The 21,872-nt window shown below is 40.0% G+C and overlaps 1 protein-coding gene and 1 long non-coding RNA gene across 8 annotated transcripts in view; one reads left to right on the top strand and one right to left on the bottom strand.

The window, feature by feature from the left end:
- Nucleotides 1–21,872, bottom strand: part of Usp24 (ubiquitin specific peptidase 24) — a 129,762-nt gene that overhangs the window by 23,311 nt on the left and 84,579 nt on the right. For all 4 annotated transcript variants that reach the window (XR_015619722.1, NM_001271206.2, XM_087549156.1 and 1 more), the window contains 18 exon segments: nt 21,324–21,484; nt 18,300–18,361; nt 16,234–16,425; nt 15,176–15,293; nt 13,207–13,351; nt 11,064–11,183; nt 10,430–10,555; nt 9,614–9,712; nt 8,736–8,818; nt 8,083–8,224; nt 7,777–7,896; nt 7,234–7,454; nt 6,643–6,767; nt 6,119–6,260; nt 5,301–5,451; nt 3,869–3,964; nt 3,002–3,105; nt 1,599–1,712 (listed from right to left, as the gene is read on the bottom strand). Coding sequence is in view for 3 of the 4 variants with exons in the window: in NM_001271206.2 (NP_001258135.1) it covers nt 1,599–1,712; nt 3,002–3,105; nt 3,869–3,964; nt 5,301–5,451; nt 6,119–6,260; nt 6,643–6,767; nt 7,234–7,454; nt 7,777–7,896; nt 8,083–8,224; nt 8,736–8,818; nt 9,614–9,712; nt 10,430–10,555; nt 11,064–11,183; nt 13,207–13,351; nt 15,176–15,293; nt 16,234–16,425; nt 18,300–18,361; nt 21,324–21,484 (2,321 nt within the window). In the remaining variant the exon portion in view is untranslated.
- Nucleotides 1–21,872, top strand: part of LOC134479024 (uncharacterized) — a 37,664-nt gene that overhangs the window by 10,878 nt on the left and 4,914 nt on the right. For 2 of the 4 annotated variants that reach the window (XR_015621028.1, XR_015621026.1), the window contains exon 3: nt 5,820–6,062. The exons of the other annotated variants lie outside the window; for them this stretch is intronic. This is a non-coding gene — a long non-coding RNA (uncharacterized LOC134479024). Of the gene's footprint in view, nt 1–5,819; nt 6,063–21,872 lie in introns of those variants that run through there. 4 annotated transcript variants of the gene reach the window in all.

Raw genomic sequence — 21,872 nt, 5'->3', positions numbered from 1 at the left:
TCTGACCTCCATATGCAAAGGCAGCTGGCTACACACACACACACACACACACACACACACACACACACACGCACGCACACACGCACATCTGCAATATATGCAAAAAAGTGTGCATGTGTATATGAGAGCGAGCATGTGAGCTAGACAACCTCAAGGTCCTAGAAAAGAACTAGACAAAATATATTTTTTCTCAGATTTTAAAAACGATTTTTCTTATTTTTATGTGTATAAATATTTTGCCTACACAAAGGTATACCACATATATGTCTAGTGCCTTAAAAGGCTAGAGGCGCGCATTGGATTCCCTGAACTGGAGTCACAGATGGTTATGACCTGTAATGTGGGTGCTGGGAACACAGCACAGGTTCTCTGCAAGAGCAACAAGTGCTCAACCGTGGAGCCATTCTCTCCAGCACCTGTTAATAATTTCTTAAACACATCAACTCATGACAATGAAAAGTAATTAGATCTTTTAAAAAGATCAGGTAATCCCCGGGATGCTTGACAGCAGGAATACTAAGAAACTCTACCAAAGGAGTATAATTTCTCAGGAGACAGTCAAAATCAAGCCTGTCTTCATTTAAGGTGATGAGTGAGTATTTTCTATGCATTTTCCAAATGTATAATCATTCTTTGAAATGGTGCTTGGGAGACCTATGAGAAAATATTTTCAAACTGAATTAGAAAATTTGGTAAAAGGGTATCTTTACTGCAAACTCTAAAGGGGCAGGCACGCAACTCTTCTGAGACATGTTTACAAGTTCTCTTCATGTATATGCGTGATGTATGTGTGAACATATATTTTCGCGTGGGTTATCTGGCAGGCACTCTGTATGCATGGCAGGGAACCGTTCAGCAGACTTGACTCTATCCTTAAGCTGAAGCTCAGGAGAGACAGGCAAAACACTAAGGAGTACACAGAGCATCCAGTCTCTGTGTGTGTAATCTAAGCTGACATCTGAAGGAACAAAAGCAGCTACTATGTAAGAGCAGAGAGAACCATGTTCCAGACAGCAGGATATTGTGTAAGGGGCTTGTCAGGCTGTCTAAGTGGTGACTGAATGCAAGGACTAAGTGTACACTGCAAGGTTGAAGGTCAAGGGAAGCTCAAGTAAAGCCTATGGGTCTAACTGTGGTCTGAGGGGACCCATCACTCAAGACCTTCCAGGAAGGAGTTACGTGACCCAGCTGTTTCAAAACCCACAGAACGTTATAGGAGAAAGGGATGGAGACAGCAAATAGGCAAACGAATAGCCTTGGGTTCCCTATTTCCTTGTTACCAAACTGTGTACCCTAGAGAAGGGACTGCATGCAGCTCCTTAGCCCCAACATGGATTAAGGGCTGCAAGCTGTGAGCACCTGGTGGCTATCACCTTACGCTCTTTCTGTAGTCAGGGAACCCTTGCAACAGATGATTTTGGAGTGGCCTAATTGCCTTACTACTTTACTGAAAAGCTTAAAATAGACTCTAATCTGAAAAATGATTTCAAGTTGAAATGTAAAAAGAAGCTTTACTTCTAAATGATAGGAACAGATAGAAAGTTCTTTTAATTAAAAGATCTTGACTTTTAATTACTTTAAAAGTAAAAGACACTTACTTTACCAATTCTCGTCCTTCAGAGCTAATAAAATATTCAACAAGCCACTGACAAGCATCCAAACTTTTTGAAAGTAATGCTTCAATAGTAGCGATCCATTCTTCAGTATCGACCCTTTAAAGAGCAGAGTGCAATGTCAGGCTCCAGCGAGTAACTGCACAGTGCATTCACAGTCACGCCTGTCTACCTAGCTGTCCCCCAGTGGCCGGGAACAAGGGGAAGATTAACTATTCCCTGGCTACCCGCTGGCATGACTCAGCATTTGCATGCTTCGGTTCAGTGCTGTGACCCTCGCCCACACACAGGACACATGTGCAGTACCTACACCTTTGACGGATTTTCATCTTTCACATCTTCACCATCTACTTCAACTGGTGAAGACCAGACAGATCTGTCACATTTTGTCTGGCACAACTGTGTGTCACCTTCACAACAGCTTATGTTTTATATCAGATTGCTAAAATCATTAGTATCTTGCTTTAAGCTTTAGACAGAAAGAGTGGCCTGACTATACTCCCAATAATCTCACACCACTCCAAGACTCCAGTACCTTACCAACCCTAATGGTAAAAACAGGCAAAATGGTGACAGTGTAACATGTAGATAGGAGTGAATTTCATAAGCCAAAGTACCAACTGAATTTCTCTATTTAACTCTGTGCAGACCTTAAAGGATGTGCTCTTTTGAAAATCATGTAACTTGGTTATTACACATAAAACGAGGCTGCCGTTATTAATTATTTTTCTTCATGAGACTGGCTGAAAAGTCTTTCCCCAAACCCAGAGCTCAATGGTCTTCCAACTTTAGCTAGTTTGCTCTTTCTCTAGGTATTTTTCTACAAGACCCCCAGCTCTCGCCAGCAGTCATATATTCACAGACCAACTGTTACTAACCCAGAACCTGTAATGATCCAGACATCTTGTGATGTATAAGATGCAGACCATGTCTGGAGCTCATAAGATGACTCTGAACATGTCCTGGTTCAAACTCCTCCATGAACTGTCACTGAACACAGCCCAGCCTTTCTGGTCTGGCACCTAGTGATTAGTCTTAATGGGTCCCTTACAAGTACCAGAAAAATACGACTAACCAGTCACTCATAGGTGGCCTTAAGCAAATCATGCTTGCTATTCTAGAATCTTTCTTTTTGCCTAGATTGATGCCTTCTCTTTTCTTCCTTTTAAAATCCTCCGAAGGTATCAACAGCTATGATTTTGCCCAATTCTCAAAGACATGGAATTTATGTCTTACAGCACAGCAATTTCCTTTTTAAAAACCAATCCCCACTAAACCTTTCTTAGAGACTGAGGGTATGTTTCAGTAAGCTGATTATAAATTTATTTTTTCATTGAATTAAGCAGTGTTTTCTGTAACAACAGAGTAGTAAAACATACCACCCTTACCTGAGTTTCTTCTTTGTTCGTAGGTAGGTTTGGAAAAGGAACTGAACGGCAAGCTGCAAGCTCACCTTTGCCATGCAAGGGTAATGTGGGTGCTTTAACTTAGTCTGTGAGAGGGAAGAGGGTGTTTCATAAAAATCTTACAGATCGTTATATATTTTATAGAATGCAATAACGACAAATGATAAAGTTATAGGAAAAATCCTAATCTTAGCACTTAGGAAGTGAAGGCAGAAAGGTAAGTAGTTCAGAGACATCCTTGACTACTTGGAGATAGCCTGGGCTACACACAAACACAAAGGAAAAAGAAATGCCTAGCCAGTTAATAAAAGAAAATACTCATTTAAATTTTTAAAAAGCTAGCTCGTTCATTTTTAAATGAAGTCCTTTCAGAAAAGAATCTTCGTCCCTCTTGCCGTTATTAACAAGTGGTACTGTAGACAAGGAGTACTGGAAAGTTAATTCTGAGTCTGACAACATATGATTCCAGATTAGGAAAAGTTAGCTCATAGAGCTCAGAAGCAATTGATAAAAACCAATCCCACAGCCCTCAGCCCAACAGCCCCTAACCTCATAGTCTTCAGCCCCATAGCCCCAACCCCATAACCCCCAACCTCATAGTCCCCAACTCCATAGCCACTAACTCCAGAGGCTTCAGCCCCATAGCCCTCAAATTTGCAATAAAATCTAAAACTTCTGTATGTGCAAACCTATACCACTTATTTACAGTGTACAGCCCAAAGCTGCCTGCACAATCATATCACCAGGAAGTAACACATTTACAGGAAGCAGGGCTTTGAACCTAGCCTGAATGCTAACACCTGAGATGAGGCCACTGCTTTTTTAGTTCAGATACAACTGGCTACTTACAGCATTCAACGACGCTAAAGACAAAACAAAACTGAAGTAGTCACTACTGTACACGTCTCTGTTCTTCATGAACTTGAGGTTTTCATCTCGCACCATCTGCAAAACAAAAACAGTGGTCATTTTTAACAAGCAGAACAATATGTGGAAGGTTAGCAAAATATTTAGGTAATAAAAGTTTGTAAAAAAATTATACTTTATAATTAGCTTTTTCAAACTTTGGGTTTTGTAACAATGAGGGACAAAAATCTTTCCTTTAAGTCTAAGGCGCTGTAGAAAGGTAAGCCATCTCCAATCTCTTTTGGGGATTCAAGCAACAGAGGATTTTTTTTTTGTTTTTGGTATGTTTGGTTTTGTTTTTTTTGTTTTTGTTTGTTTGTTTGGTTACAAACACTAAATTCCACACCTTCCTGGTTCAGACTACTCAGTTCTTTTTTCTTTTGAAGGCTCCACATTTTCTTTAGATTCTCTGGTTCTACCTACTTAGCTTTGGGCTGTTAGTGTATAAGGTCTGAACCAGGCAAGTGGACAGTCTTGAATTTGAACCCTTGCCTTGTGAGATGGTGGGCCATTTCTCTGTCTTAATCAGCCTTGTTTATTAGTTCCATCTGAAAAATAGGAGTAATATTTCCTATTCTACAATGGATTTAGGAAGCTTAATCAATTCATAAAAACCTCTTTAGTCAAGTGTGGTGGTGCATGCTTTTAATCTCAGCACTTGGGAGGCAGAGGTTGGAGGATCTTTGTGAATTTGAGGCCAGCCTGGTCTACACAGTGAGTTCCAGGCCAGCCAGGTAGTTGAGAACCTGTTTCAAAAACCAACCAACCAACCAACCAACCAACCAACAACACCCCACCCCCCAAAACTTGTTTACAGTCTGCAGCACAGAACAGGTATTCAATAAACACTGACTATCACTGTTGACTTAGTCTTAACTAAAAAGTTCTAGGTCTTGATTTGTTTTCTCAGATAATGTAATTTCCACAGCATGTCTGTCTGCTCAGGGATGGTGCTGGCCATCTTGGCTCACCTTTGTGGCACCAGCTCTATAGCTTCTGGCCTGGAAGACATAGGACATGCCAACTGTAAGCACAGAAGGCAGCCACCAGAAGTGCTCTGAAACTTACACATGAATTCTGATACTCATTGTGATTTCTCCCTTAGAGAAGGATTTATCTGCTGCCCCTGCCCTTTCAAAGATTGATTTATTTTCATTTTTGCATCAGTATTTTGGCTCCATTTATATATACGCACCATGTGTGTGCCTAGTTCTAGGAGGTGAGAAGAAGGTATTGAATCCCCGGAACTGAAGTTATGGGCAAAGGTTGTGAGCCTCCATGTGGGTGATGGGAACTGAACCCGGGTTCTCTCAAGAGCAGTGAGAGCTCTAACCAGCCGAGCCCACCTCTCTACGCCTGTTCATGTGGTTCTTACCTGGTATATCCGAGCAGGCATTTTCTCCACAAACAGTCCTTTCTTCTCACCTTTTTTAACCAGCTTGGTTAGAATAGAGAGCCTGTCATTATTAGGCCTATGGGGCCGAGGAGAGGACTGAGGTGAAATCTCAGGTGAAGATGGAGCTGACCTGAGAGACAAAAATCAAAGAACTGTTAAGTATAAAGGGTTTTTGTTTGTTTTGTTTTTAACTTGCTAGATTTACATACTGGGTCTGTACTTAAACATAACAACAAACATACTTTCCTGATCCAATAGCGTAAAGGCAAATTCATTAAGGAAAAGACCATAAAAAAATCTTTCTGGTTATAGTATTATGCTTTGGACAGGAAATGCATTCAATATGTACACACACACACACACACACACACACACACACACACACACACTCCTTAATTCTAGAATATTTACATGCATGTTGTGAAACACAAGTAACTTCTTGCCAGGGCAATAAAGTCTGGGGAGCAATAAACAAGCAACTTCTTATTTTCTTTGCAGAATTTCTCTTATGCTTAATTATTTTTAAACATTAAGCATTATATTATGGGGCTGGAGAAATAGCTCAGCAGTTAAGAGCACCGACTGCTCTACCAGAGGTCCTGGAGTTCAATTCCCAGCAACCACATGGTGGCTCACAACTATCTGTAATGAGATCTGATGCCCTCTGCTGGTGTGTCTGAAGACAGCTACATTGTATTCACATGCATAAAATAAATAAATTAATAAACCTTAAAAAAATCATCATATTCTGACGATCCTATCAACACCCACTGAAATCACATGGCAGAGCAACTTACAGAGAGAGGTCCTCGGCCTCCTGCCTTACAACGCTCACTCGACTTTTCTTTGGCAGCACGGGGGAGTTCTGATCAGACACCCTCTGATAGAAGAGCATGTAGGCATTCCAGTATCTTCGACGAACATCAGGGTATGGGTTGGCTATTTTATGACAGTAAGAGAGAAGGTCTGGTAAATAAGTTGTTTTTCAGAGTGATTATAATAAAAGGCCTCCAGATTAACAATTTATTTACTAATTTGCAAAGTGCAAAGTGTAAGTAAAATGTGGGTCTTTTTAGTGTAGCCTAAAATGCCAGTTCATGCATCCCCTTGTTGGTGAGGATTGAGGGAAGACTTCTTTAATCACACTGCATAATGAGGTTTGGTAGAGGTGCTAGTAATCATATCTCTGCATATGAAAAATATGAAAAGAACAAAATCTATTGTATTATATTTTTATAGAGAGAATATAGCTTCTAATCTGAAAAAACCCTATATAATAAAAAATAAAGCGAGCAGAATATATCTCCTTATAAATACTTACTTTGATCATAAACTTTTGGTCTATATTCTCCTCCAAAGCATTCATACTCCAGGGTCTCATCATTTAGGTCAAATTCTTCAATAACGGTGTCATTAAATTTATACCATTTTCCTTTTCCACATCCCCTAGGACCCAGATATCAGGTAAACATTTTAAGATTTAAAAATAATTATGTTCATCCTTGCATTTGTCCCTATAGATTATGCACAGATAAAGCAGGCGACAGTTACTCAGGAGCATCCAAGAGAAACATAGCAATAGAGGTGCAGTGACCAATTTCTGAAACAACTTTTCAAATCAAAGGAGTAAAAGACTATTCTAAGTTTAAAAAATTCAAAATGCAGAACCAAGTATACTATGAATTTCTTTATACTGGGCATTATAATGCATGCTTGGAATCCAGTACTCAGGAGGCAGAAGAAGCAGCATTGAGAATTTAAGGACAAAGTAAGCTATAAAACTTCGTCTTATCCATTAGCTTCCCCCCCCCCCCCCAAAAAAAAAAAAAACCTTTTCCAGTGGTGAGCATGGATGACAGAGTTCATCAGGGAAGGCAGAGAGTACATGAGGACTTCTGCAGGAAACCCTTACCGCCGGTCCTTAATGAAGGAATAGTAATGGCCAGCATGGGCCTGCCCACTGTGTACTATGACACCAACAAGCTCATAGTTTTCTGTGAGGGCAACTTTTTTCCGTGGGGATCCTCCACCTCCTTGATCCATATTCCTCCCATTTTCACCAACTTCAGAAGATGAATCCTGGCGAGCCATTCCTGCAACTGTGTAAGGCTCCATATTTAGCATCCAAGGAAACTATGTAAAAGTAAAAAGAACACAGCAGTGTTAAGTGGGAATGTACTGGGTAGTACCCAGTAAAGTCAGACAAAGTGAGTCATGCTTCCCTTGAGAAGGGCTGACTCCTACTCCCACTTATCCTCAGCATCTCATAGTCATTACCATGGCTAGGGTGCCTTCCAGAAATAAATGGCAACATATGTAGGTCTGCCAGTCATACTAGCAGCAGCTTTGCAAACAAGGGCTGCACACCCCTCATGATGTGTCTCAGAGAACAGACAGGGTGTAGAAACAGAAGGAAAGAAGGAAAGGAGAAATTTCAGGAAAGGGAAGAAGTTACCCGTATTTGTTCATCATATTTGATGGATCGTCCACTCTCCCAGTCAAAGCCAAATCTCATCAGGTGAATTACCAACACACTAGGTAAAGACTTAATGCACGTTCTTTTCACGGTTATTCTCTAAGAAAAAGCAAAAAACCAAATTAATTCCCTGGAGGAAATTGAAATAATAGATGTAAAAGCTTTTGGTACCCATGTAAATCAAATAGCAGCAAATCTACTGGGAGCAGCTTGCAGAGGTTAGTGATGACCCATGGGTGGCACACAGATACTAACATTGTTTTTTGGAAAGGGCAAATGTGGTACCTTCTCTTTACACTTTTCACAGTAGTATGCATTACTTCCTTCTAGAACTTCACCTCTAACAAACTGGTCCAAAGAAATTTCCAAACTTTGGCAAGATGTAACTCCTAGGTTGAGAGCCATGAAAGCTTCCTCACGCTCATATCTGATTGGGAAAAGACAGAAACCCATGAATGGAGAACCACTTCAACTGTCACGAGACCTGATCTTCAACACACTCTGCAACAGCCACAGAATTAGACAAGCCTCAGCATAAAGGCACAGACAAAACCATCAATTTCAACAAATACTTTAAGACTACAAAGTAATTATAGAAACTGAACAAATAAAATTCACTGAACATTTATAGATCCACTAAGAAATACATCTACAAGTCAGCCAACAAACTAACATTATAGCTTTCTAAAACATCATTTTAGGGGTTGGGGATTTAGCTCAGTGGTAGAGCACTTGCCTAGCAAGCACAAGGCCCTGGGTTCAGTCCCCAGCTCCGAAAAAAAAAGAATAAAAAAAAAACCCATCATTTTATCCCCCCCCCACTCCATGGTGCTGGTATCAAAACCAGGGTCTTATACATATCAGAGATGCTGTACCGCTGAGCTACACTCTTATCCCTAAGAGTCACTGTTTAATGGAGTGGTGACATCTTCACTAACCTGTGAGGACAATCTTTGCAGATCTTCTGATCAGAATAGATGCCCTGGAAAGTATTCTTAAAAATTTGTTCTCGTCCCATTTTCTGTTGGAATAAATATTTAAGGTTTTAATTGATAACCCTAGAATATACAAGTTGGTTTACATAAAATCTTATTTAAAAATTTCAATTTAGCCACCAAATTAGCCAAAAATATTAGTACTATTGTCGTCTCAGCCAGATGGCAGGCTGACTCATTGGCCTCAGTATCAGAGCAATACAGGAGGGAGAGTGAGGGTCACGAGAGCTCATCCTCCCAAGTCGACTGTTATGATTCTGGATCTTCTTTCTGTGCTGCAAGCTGCAAAGTAGAAGTGCTTTGAAAATCTTTGCTCTTGTTCAAGGCCAGGTACTACAGATCTGTAAGTTATTTTAAACAGATGAAGCATAACAATGGTGCTTATCGATTCGATGTATAGTGGCACCTCTGGGCAAGTCTATTGTTTTCCTGGAAAGGCAGAAATCTTTGAGTCTAAGCATCAAAACAATAACATTAGTCCTTTTGGCCCTTTGCCAGAGTCTCCCAGTTCCCGGTCATCCTCCAGGAACCATCAGTTTACTAAGCACTCTGCAACCAGAATACCTCTAGGGACATTGCTAAAACAAAACAAACAAACAAACAAACAACAACAACAACACCTCACGCACAAATGGTCATTTATTATGAAACATAGATGAGGAACTATACTTCTTCTCAGCTTAGGTGCATAAGGAATATTAGCTGGAATAATGTGTAGGTATTCATTTTAAATGCTGAAAGAACGAACTTGTCTCGGTCACCATCAACCTACACTGTTCTCATAGCTGCGGGAGCCAGAGGGCAGCAGAGAGTTTCATTACCTTGAGATACTCATCCATCTGATCAATGAGGCTAGTGAAGAACTCATATGCGTCCTGCTGTTCTCTCACATAGAGCTCCTTGTTCCACATCTTGAAGATCTACATAGCAAGAATTAAACAGGTGTTTAAAAAAACAGCAGCATGCTCTGAACAACACAGGATCACATACGTGTTTCTGAAAAGCAAGCTCACTCTTAGGGTGTGGGCTGTACCCAGCATCTGTGCATTTTCTTGGCTCTTCCTAACGGCAAGTCTGAAACCGACTGTGGGTGCAGGGTAAGCCCTCAGACTATATAACAGCAAGTGTCCGTCTTAAAAGTGACCTCTGCTCTGTGACAAAATGCAGCCATGTGCTTTTTATTGGAGGCACTAATGATACTGGCACAGGTGAGGAGAAGTAGCTGGAATCACTACTTTAAGGTACACTGTCATTGCTATTTTAAACTGTGTGTGTTCCATGTCTCTGTGCAGTTTGTGCACAGGAATACAGAGCTAGAGCTGCGGGTGGCTGTGAACAGTCTGCTGTGGGTGCTGGGAACCAAACCTGTTTTTCTGCAAAAGCAATGCAGCTGCTGAGCTACCTCTGTAGTTCCTTTAAGAATATTTTAAAGAGCTAAAATAAGAATCGTAAGAAACAGTCAACACAGATAAGTAGATCCCCAGGAATTACAAATTACTTTCTTAACATTCTAATCACTTCAAAAGAACCAATTTGTTGAACATTCAAATCTCTGACAAGTTGTTAGTGATGAGAGAAACCAAAGTGGAGCCAAATTCTAAATATTATCTAATATCAAGTATAGTTACTGTAAGTACCTTCCAGAAGTTCTCAGGCACATAATACTGCAGCTTGCTTTCCATCAAATGCCCAAAGAGAGACTGCACTTGGTAAAACACACTGTCATCCGGATTGTCTGTGTCATCATCCACTGAAAGAAGGGACTATGAAGAAAAGCATTATCAACTGAGGGACTCGGAACTGCTTTGCACCAACCGCAAACATGCATGCACGCGAGTGCCCACTCTGCTGCTATGCCAGCAGTGTTTGATGTGGAGACAGCCTTGTAGATATCTAGGTTTGTCATCTCCTAGTGGGTGTGGTTAAGGATAAAGTACAAAGCTGGTAAGATGAAGATCTCTAGACACATGTGACACAATACTTATGGAATAGTCTCAAAATATTGCCTGCTACTCTACAACTTGTGACTATGTTAATAAGATATGCTAAAAATAGAGCCAGATATTCTAAAATATTCATAACGTAGCTTGAGAATTAATTTTGTATGTACAAAAATTACACTTGGTCAAATTACTGATTAAAGAATAGATTTACACAAATGTGTGACTATAACATCTTTACAGATTTCAGAAGCTAATAATTTTTAACTATAGCTACAAACACAAGAAATAATAATTAAGCATGACAAACAGGACAGAAGAAGGAAATCACCTCAGGGAGTCCGGGCTGCATATACAGCTGCTGGAAGACTGCATTCATGTAACAAGTAGCACCACCATTCCTCAGCCCCACAAACCCTGAAATGGATCTGCTATCCACTGGGGGGAGGTACTGGGGAAAAAAGGAACAGAAACAGTGGGGAGGAGAGTAAGTATTCTACCACAACAGCCATTTGGGAAGACGAAGAAGGAAAAGTAGCAGACTCAGATCCACCCTCCGGCTTGGTAGGTAACATCAACAGAGCCTATGCTCCTCAAGCACCTGTGTTAGGTGCTGGCATGATGACGCAATGCAATCATCTTAATGTTTCTTATCTGTCCATAAAATATGTCACACAAAGCAGGCATTAGGTCACTCAAATCAACCTGCAGTCATTCACTTATCATTCAACAAGTGTTTGTTTACTAATGACCTATCATGTACCAGGCACTGTGCCAGGGATTAAGAGAGAACAGAAATGTTCATGGTCCTTCATCTCTCAAGAACTGACAGGGTGGTTGTGTCAGCTCTATGGCATTCATTAATCAAGAAGCTACACTAGATGCCTACTATATGTTGACATGGTTTTCTGAATATTCTCAAATTTATCCTGAGGAATTCTATAGTGCAAAAAGTCAAGCAAACTAATGTTTTTATATAGTATCTTAAAAAAAAAACCCATGTTTTTATACATTATCCTTTTTAATACAAGGTAATGTTCTATTAAACTTTTCCTATAAGCATGCGATTAAAATGACAGGAAAATACCCCATTGTTTTATTTACAAGTGTCATCAAACAATGCAGAGCCTAACACACTGCCTTTCTGGGTAGGAATAATCCAGATAAGGTATCTTGGATAATGTTCAACCCAGCATCTCTGTAGGTAGAAGATTTTCCTTGTGGAAATTTGACTATACCAGGAGCTGGCTCTCTTACCATAACCACACACAAAGTGCATCATCCATGTAATAAGCAAACAGCTGACAAGACATGCGGGTCTTTTGAAGCATTACTAGATGTCACATGTTTTTCACTAACATCAGTAACTGACACAAGTACTGACATTTATTTGTAGTAAAAAGCACAGATTTTTTTTTTAAGTTATGAAAAAATTTCTTTTGATTTTTTTGAGGCAAGAGTTTCTTTCTCTATGTATCCCTGGCTGTCCTGGAATTCGCTGTGTAGACCAGGCTGGCCTCAAATAAAATATTTTTTTGAGTGCTGAAGTTCTGTACTTAGAGCACACCTCCAGCTTACAGTGTATCCCTCAGTGCTGAAACAATGTGCTGATGGCTCTCCCTTCCACTGGACATGCTCTGGCCTGCCTCACAGCTGGGGCAGTACTGTCATTTCTAACTTCACACATCTCTTCTTAATATATGATAAACTCTATGAATCTCACTGAATTTATCTGGCTTTATAACTCCAGTGCCTGGCATTCTGCCTGCATAAATTTACTCAAAAAAACAAAAACAAGAATAATAAAAAAACTAATAACAAAAATGATTGGAATGTTACTTTTTATTGAGAGTAACTATTAGTCAGTTTGAGAATGGCTCATCTCTAACTGAAATGATATTTCCTAATAATACAGTGATTAAATATGATAAAACATTTTGTTGATTGTAATACGTAAACATGCCACACAAAAACAATATTGACTTGGTTGTGGCTAGGATAATGCAACCCGAGTCCTAAACTTACACGCTATGGGGCTAGAGAAACTCCACAGCAGGGAAGGGCTCTTGCTGCAAAGCCTGAAAACCTCACTTCCATCCCCAGGTCCCACATGGTGGTGGAAGGTGAGAGGACCTAACTCCTGCAACTTCTCCTGGCCTCCACCCTGCTCCTCGTCATGTACATACCCACAAAAGGTAGACAGAAGTTATACATGTAGGAGATCATTCTACAAACAGGTAAATGAGGGCTGGGGCGATGACTTAGGGTGCAGTGCCTCCTATGCAGCTGTGAAGTCTACAGTTCGGGTCCTCAGAGCAAGCGGCCACCTAGTCTAAACAGCTCCGGGTTCAAGTGATGCTTCGCATCAGCCAAACCAAGGGGAGCATGACAGAGGAGGACACCAGGGTCTCCTGCCTCTACCTCACTTACACAAACACAACCAAGAAAGAATATTAGTAGGTCCAAAAACTTACATCAAACTCCTTGGTGAGAGCAGGGTCAGGCTGATGATGCATTGAAAGCAGTTCTTTTGTAATAATCTGAAGATTTGAAGGTGAGCTGTCAGCCAACATCACAAGGACTTCATAGGCTGCCAATCGGCTGTTTACTGTACTACACCTAAGAACAACAGCACAGCCATCTTCAAAATCAACATTGGAAAACAAAACATGAACACTATAATCTCTTCAACACAGGTAAGTCAGGTATATGCAGGAAACCTAGTAATCTATGTGCCCTAAATACAGGAGGCAGGAAGAGCTTTCATAACTATTATCTTAGCCTATTAATAATCAGTAAAATCCTCTTAAATAAAAAAAGGAAGCTATGAAACTAAAAATAGATTCCCACAAACATTTCAAATATGCTGCAGGCCAATAATTTTCAGCGACACTAATAGCTTTCTACTGTGTTACAGAAATGGAGACAGAAACAGATAGCTTGTCAAATCAGTTTATGAAAGTGACACAGAGGAAGCAGATTCCTTTATTGCCTGCCTTTCAACCCAGGCAGCAATTCTGAGCTCTAATTAACCTGGCACTGCTGAAGTGATCACAGATTACAGTGAACACACAAAAAAGAGGACATGTAATGTCTGCGTGAAATCAATTATAAAGGTGTGGACTGTGCAGCTCCTGGATTAGCACTGCACCTGCTGCTGAGGACAAGGGCCACAGAGGCCGCCCTTCCTTTGATTCTTGTCTAGATGTATGGATTGAACAGGCTGGACAAGAAATGAACAGGGAGGTACTAAACACAGAGGCGAAAGCAGTTGTTTTGTTACTGTGACAAAGAATACATTTACTTTCAGAAAGTTATCATCTATTTTAAACCCCTTTGCTTCAAGGTTTTGTTGGAAAAGGTCACTGATGGATGAGCACATTTAGTACACAAGGAAGGAAGAAACAGGTCTGCTTTTCCATTCAGGAGTTACCCATGAGCTTATTATTTTAATAAAAATAAGGGGAAGGAGTCACCAATTAATTTTTTCATTAAAACTAATAGAGATATATTGTTTTGTATTTACTGAAAAGTCAAAATTACTAATCTATTCCTGGTGCTTTAATTAGAATCCCAGAGACCTAGTGTTTCAAAACAAGACCAGACAGGAATGAGATGAGAGCCATAGCCCTGAGGACAGTTCAAGAGCTCTAAAAATGCCCTCTCCATGCCTTCCACTACATTCTGCTAATAAGGGATTTCTCTAGCTAGAAAAGTATTTACACATGGGACTCCATGTCATTCTTATTATACCTTGCTTCTGAAATTTTAACTCTGTTCTTTAGAAAATTAAGTTTGATTCCAAGCAAGGTAAGTGGCAGCTCACTGCTGTCTGTTCTAGGGACAACAGTCTAAAACATCACAGGTCAACAATACTTGTAGACATTTCACATTTATAGCTCCAAAGAATAATATAAACCTTGCTTCCAAAATTACAACTTTAATAAATTACTAGCAGTTGCAGATATGAGAACATAGTATGACCCAGCAAATGACAAGGTTCTAGCCCTTTCTCCTAAAAATTCCTGGTCTCCACTTGGAGTCTGTTTACATTGGAGGTAGTTCATTCTTTCGGTGCTGGGGACTGGACTCGGGACATCCCACACGGCTAAACTTCTGCTTTATGAAGGAGCTAAAGTCCCAATCCAATCCCTACGTGGAATTCCTACCACCTTTGTCTCCCTTGGAATATTATGACCAGATCAGCACAGTTACTTCCTTCCCGCCTTGATGGCGGGCACTGGACCAGGACACTTTCTCCCTGTTCACTCCACGCCATGCATGCTTTAAATAAAGCTCATTTGCATGCACTGGTTTAGGTGGCCGAAAACAGGACAAACTCACAGGATGGAAGACAAATTCCAAATTAACAAAATCTTTTTGGATCACAGTTGTGAATTAAGAGATTTTACCAAAACTGAACACAATGTGCACTTTCCATACTTTGGATGAAAGTCCTGTTGGCTGATGGCGGCACTGCCGGCTGGAGAATGACTATTCAGAATAATTCTCGAAGCTCGGAAAAGGAAGTCATCTAATAACGGTTTAATCAGTGATGAGCCTGGAACAGAGCAGAGTGTCATGTTCAAGAGGAAGACAGATTTTAATTGGGAGAGTCTATTGCACTTTCCTATCAGAGAAGCACAGGCCCTGAGGCCACCTAACAGCCGTATGTCTGGTTTAACTTAGCGTACTCTTCGGGAGCTCAGTATGTTGCACAGATCTGTGGCACATTGGGACCAGGAAACAAGGCAAGGAGTAGTCAGGTGACAGTGCCTTCTTTAGGAGTCTGTGACAGTGAAAGGAGTCAAGTCTTCACCTTGGAAGCACAAGTGCCAACACCACTACTAGGCAGAATGGTCTGAGGGACTAATTCGAATCTGGGCATCAGGAAGTCCTCCACACAAGGGCTAAAGAAACTTTCAAGCCGATCTTTGTCAGGTAAAATGATGCTCCCTCCTTCCTGATTAAGAATCACTTTTTTCTACGTATCTTCAATAGTAATGAGGATTCTACAACGCTGGCATAGTTGATGCTACAACTGTGGTAGTTATATTTTAAGTATCATTTATAGCATTCAGATATGAATATCCAAGTTGTAACTACTCCAGGGGAATCTTACATTTCCCCAATGCTGAGGGGGAAATGGCTGGGGATTACTTCCCGGATGAGAACCATTCTTATAAGAATGAAGATATATTATAAAATATAACAATCAGCAAAAGAGACAAACCTCTGAATTGCAACTTTTATTTGATAGTAAGTTACGTGCTAACTATTTTCAACAATATAAAATTTTCCATGTGATTTAAGGACACAGGTGAAAGACACCCTATGTTTTACTAATCATTAAAGTTACAGACCATTTTCTACTCCCAAAAGGTCAAGTTTTCATGGGACATTTAGCAATTATCATATTGTCACAATTATATGAAACACTGGTAGTAGCTGAGAACTGAGGGACTCTTTCCCACACAATAAATAAAATGAACAGTAAGTACCAAGCACTTCCTTCTCTGCCCCACAGAGTGACAGCAGGGTCTTAATGAGCCGCAAGTGTCCTGCCAATAGGATGTTGTCTGCTTCACTGGTCTCACACTCTGCTGTCCGATTGGGTTCAAAGTTATCCAGCCAGGTAACCTCGTCTTCAAGCATGGCAGCTGGGCTGACTCTTAACTGTTCCATTTCTGAAGCTGAGAGGGGGGGTAAAGGTGAGGAGGTGGAAATCTATTACAAAGAAGATTTCTGTCCATGGGAAAAAAGTCCTGGACTAAAGATAACAGTCTAAAGTCCTCATCTTTCACCTCGCAGATCTCACAAGCCTTGTCATTAATAGCCATCTGGCTGCAGACCCTGTTAAGGCCATCTCGTGCGTCAATTAAACACTTGATTGCCTCCTCTGTTGGAGGCCACCATGCTACACACTAAGTTTGAGACAATGGAGAAGATCATTGCTCTAACAAAGCACCTGATTTAGCGAACAAGACTTCCTAAGGGAAGGGAGGAATGGAGAGTAATGAGAAGACTGAAGGCTCTCCACAGTGCTTCCTAAACCAAAGAGGAAGATAAGCTCTCTTCTCCAATCCATAAACCAAACACCGGAGAATAATTTACCCTACCAAATAAGGGCTGACAGTCAGATCCCACACTGGAAGCGTGGCTCAAAGTATCGATTAGTCTAGGCAGTCATATGGACACAGTCGCATTCTCTCTACCTTATACTTGTCAAGACATATAGTCTAACTATGTTACTCCAGTCACCAAGGAACTCACTGCACTGCTCGCAGGCGGAGGAAACCACAGCCTGCAGAGCTGCTGCTCAGGTATATATCAGTCACCATACACTACAGCTTGTGTCATTTGTAAGAAGAAAGGCTTTTACATCAAAGTCTGTTTAGAATGAGGTGCTGGGAAAAGGTTGCTTCTTTTGAGAAGCCATTCTGTTCCTTTTCTAGAGCACAGAGGACAGCCACATGCTGTCTCCTTTAGACTTCCAGTCTCCAGGAACTGTACCTATGAATCCCCCATGGGGCTGTCCAACTTGTACATTCACAGTGGATGTTTATTTTTACCTGGCTTTGAAGTTCTACTCCAATTAATATTTCTGTTGATTCTGAATTTTATTTCCTATAATCTGAAGTGAATTTGAGCATAAAGAGTAGGGAATACATTGAACACCTGATCTGAACAACTAAATTTTACATAGAAAATTTGTATTATTTATAATATATTTGCATTATTTGAAAGTACAGATGAGTCAAATCTCCACATTCTAAAGGGCAACTTCTGTCACTGCTATTTCACTCACTGACTGACCTCTGTCACTATCAAAATGTTTCAACAGATCCCAGCTGCCATTAAACTATCCCCTCAAGTGTCAGAACAGGGACTGGAGAGGTGCTCAGTGGTACAGGCACTGGCTGCTTTCCCAGAAGACTTGAGTTCAGTTTCCAGTGCTCATGTCAGATGGCTTAGAACTGGTAGTAACTCCATTTTTAGGGTATTTAACATCTTCTTCTGGCCTCTGTAGGCATCTAGGCACATCTGCATACATTCATATAAAACATACACATACCCTGTCAAGACTCAATGCTCCAGTGTAGGGGAATGTTAGAACAGGGAGATGGGAGGGATTGGGGGTGGGGAACACCCTCATAGAAGCAGGGAGAGATAGCGGGTTTCTGGAGGGGAAACCAGGTAAGGGGATAACATCTGAAATGCAAATAAAAATATCCAATAAAGGACATACACATAAAGTAAACATAAACCTTAAAAAAATAAAACATGGTAGAATAAACTATGCTAGAGAGTCAAATCCTTCATGTTAATTCTTCCTTAGTTCAATTACAGATGAGACTTGCAAATTCTAAAGTTAACAAGTCTTCTTTGTACCCTGGTTGGGTATATAACAGAAGCAGAGCTCAGTAGCATATGGACTTACAAGCCATTTCCAAGAAAACAAAATCCAATGTCAAAAATGAATGTATTCTGACTTTCTAACAGGTACTTCAGACCTGGTCTGTCACTTTCATTTCCCTCCCCAGAATCAAAGTGAGACTTTACTTACTTGTCAGATCATCCAATAACTGGCATCGCAAATCAAAATACTCCATACACTGAGACAGCAGTCTAAAAACCAGATAGATTCCAGTTACTAAAAACGGGCTGATTTTAAAAGATAAAGCATTTTCCTTTAAAAAATAAGTTCACAAAGCAGCTAAGCAAGGTAATTTTCCTAAACATACAATTACTTACATTAAATACCAATTTTAGCATGAAGGAAATCAATAACTTTTGTAGTCTATAGTCTAGGCACAATGGTGTAGAGAGAATAAAACTTAACAAACGTATCGTTTTAAAATAACAAACACTGATTGCTTTTGTTCACCCAAATGTGAACTATTATCTATCAGTTAGCTGTCAAATGCAGGGCGTTACTGGATTGTTCCAGTGAACAGGAGTACGGGTTCTAGAATCGGATTGTGTCCCAGTGGGCAGGAGCACAGGATCAGACTGGTTTCAATCCTGGCTCTACTACTCATAGCTGGTGTCCATGACACCTCATTCCTCTCAGTCTTGTAATTTCTAATGCTTAGTATAGAATAAAAATGTGTGAATATTTGGATATACATGGACCAAGTAGGTATAATGAACCAAGATTTTTAGGTTATTTAAAATTAAAGATAATAATATATCCAAACTCAGACATTTCTGAGTGTAAAACTCTCTGTTTCTCTCTGTCTGTCTCTGTCTGTCTGTCTGTCTGTCTGTCTGTCTGTCTCTCTCTCACACACACACACACACACACACACACACACACACACACACACACACACACGCCCCTTGGTAAACTGTGCAGCACAGTTAGCTATTGTAATTGCTAATTATATACCAAACTAAGACATTTTAAAAATGTAAAATACAAATTTAATTTCAAATTTATGAAAATTATAACCATTCAACTGTATGCAAAATTAAATAGTTTTACAAGTCAACAACCTGTCAAAAGATTCTTTTGTTAAAAAAAATCTCATCTCATATTTTGTTAAAAATTTATTCCTTTTATGTTACATGTGAATGTTTGTCTGCACGTGTGTATGAGTGTCATGTGTGCGCTTGGTGCCCACAGAAGTCAGGAGAGGGCAGTAGATCCCCTGGAACTGGGGTTATAGATGTTCTCATGTGGCTGCTGGGAGTTACACCCAGGTCCTCTGAGGAGCAATGGGTACTCTTAGCCATGGAGCCACTGCTGCAGCTCCTTCCTTTTGCCTGTCACCTTTAATTGTGGAGGAATTAAGTAACTTGTTGCACAGTGAGGACAAGTCCAACAGCTTCAACTTCTTAAACAACGGAAAACTTCCACTTGACAATCACTGTCCTTCAAATAAATGTTTATATTTAGAAAAATTTCACATAGGAAGTTTGGAATCCAATTCCAAAGTCAAAAATAGTCAAGGGAAAAAGAAGCTGTCTACTTTCAGTTCAGATGCTTACTAGGTAAAAATATTTCCTGAAAATTAGTTCTAAATAATTAAAGAACTATTTTTCATTACTAAAAATATACAACTAGCATCTACTTCAGGTTCAATCCTGAGGGTTAAGTTGCAAATACATTTGGGTTGAACATTTAACAAGTCATCCATAATGATCTATTTTCAAAACCAAAAAATACTGACTTATTTACACATCAGGATTTTAAAACTTAAAAGTCAAATGCTTCAAGATAACATGTTGATAATTAAATATGTGGACCATGAATTTTTACGCATTAGAAAGTGTACGAGAGCATAACAAGCATTGACACGGACACCCACACAGAGACACACCCACACCCTCTCACACACACTTAATGCTGTAAGAAAGACCTACAAATAACAGATAAAACAGCTGAAGGGTATCTTGTGTCATATGCCTCATCTCAAAAATACATACATTTTAAAAGCCCAGGATCAATAAAAAAAAAAGAAATATCTTGATAATTTTAGTTAGATTAACAAAACAAACACAGTCAAAAAACTTAAGTATTAAACTTGGAAATGAAAGTAAGAATGTTGTCATTGATTTTTATAGAGAAAAAAAAGGGGGGGGGTTACGAGCATACCATCAGCAACTGTCCATAAAATTAATATTCTATATGAAATGAAAATTCTAGAACTCAAATATTAGCAAAGTAGAATTTAAAAAAGTCCCAACTAAGAAAAGTACTAGGCTAGGAAGTTTTATTGGTAAATTCTATTAAACATTTAAAAAACTAATAGTAGTCCTTCTCAAACTCTATGACCCTGAGGAGAAGGTAATGCTTTCCAATTCTTATGAGGACAACAGTATCCTAATATCAAAGCCAGATAAAGATCCCATGAGAAAATTACAAACCAACTACCCTCATAAATACTAAAGCAAAAATCCCCAATATTAGCAAACCAGCACTTAAAAAATTCTAGAACATGAACAGGCTGTTTTCTTGGAATGTAGCGACAGTCAGACATGAAATGCATTATTACCAGAGAGGAGTGAAGGAGCCCACACAAATCAGCTCCAGTGACAGGGACAAAAAGCATCCAACATGGAGCCTGAAGAGAAGGCTCAGTGGTTAGGAGCACTTGCTGCTCTTGTACAGGACCTGGGCTTGGTTCCTAACACTTGAGTGCCAGATGATCCAATACCTTCTTCTGGTCTCTACAGGTTCTAGGCACACACACATGCAGGCAAAACGTCCATACGTATTAAATACAATTACAGACGTTAAAAAAAGTAGGACCCAGCAAAGTTTAATGCTGCCCCTTATCAAAACACTGATTGAAGTAGGACCTGAAGGGTCTATCTCAACATAATCAAGGCCATGTGCAAGGGGACACAAGTGTGATGTGGACCAAGGGACAGGCTCAAAGAACCCTGGGATGCTACCAATTAGGAAGAGTAGTGTGGGAGTGAGGAGTGGTGGAGAGGGAAGCCTGGTGGGCTTTAACTCTCATCCTGCATCAGGAAAAACATGCAGAAGCTGCATGTGAGGAGAGGAAAGAGAAGCTCTCTTGTCTTGAGAACTAGAGTAGCACAGAAAACCACTCCCCGCCTCTGTGTCTTTATTACATACCTCTGATTGACTCCTCTCATGATACTGGTCGGGGACCAGAGAGGCAGCTGTGCTGTGAGAATGACACCTAAGAGGAACTGATTTGGCTTCTGCACTTCTGGATGGGCCGAAGTGTCTGTTTGACTCAGAGTGTACAGCTGATCACAGGCGACCCGGCGGATCTGAAATGTGATCAGTGGTAAATGAAAGATCAACACTGCAGACTGCTTAAAAAGTAGCACCCTGAAAATCCACATCATTTACTTATTCAAATGACGGAAATATATTAGAAAGATGTTAACTCTAACTTTGAATGACAAAAGATTTGACAGAGTAAATGGACTAATTAAAAAATAAATGTGGTTTGGAAACTGACTTCCCAAATTACTCTACTACTTTACTTGAGCTAAAAGGTTTATAACTCAATGAAAATAAACCCCATTTTCAAATATTTTTTTTAAAAAAGCTTATTTTCATGGTCACATATGAAAGAATTAAAAACCTAACAGACGTTCATGGTTTGAAGGTGATCTCTCCAGACTCTGACCAGCATGCTGAAGCCTGACATCT

The sequence above is a fragment of the Rattus norvegicus genome, chromosome 5 (genome assembly GCF_021556685.1).
Source record: "Rattus norvegicus strain SHRSP/BbbUtx chromosome 5, alternate assembly SHRSP_T2T, whole genome shotgun sequence".
Taxonomy (NCBI): domain Eukaryota; kingdom Metazoa; phylum Chordata; class Mammalia; order Rodentia; family Muridae; genus Rattus; species Rattus norvegicus.
This window is presented reverse-complemented; position numbering and strand designations above follow the sequence as displayed.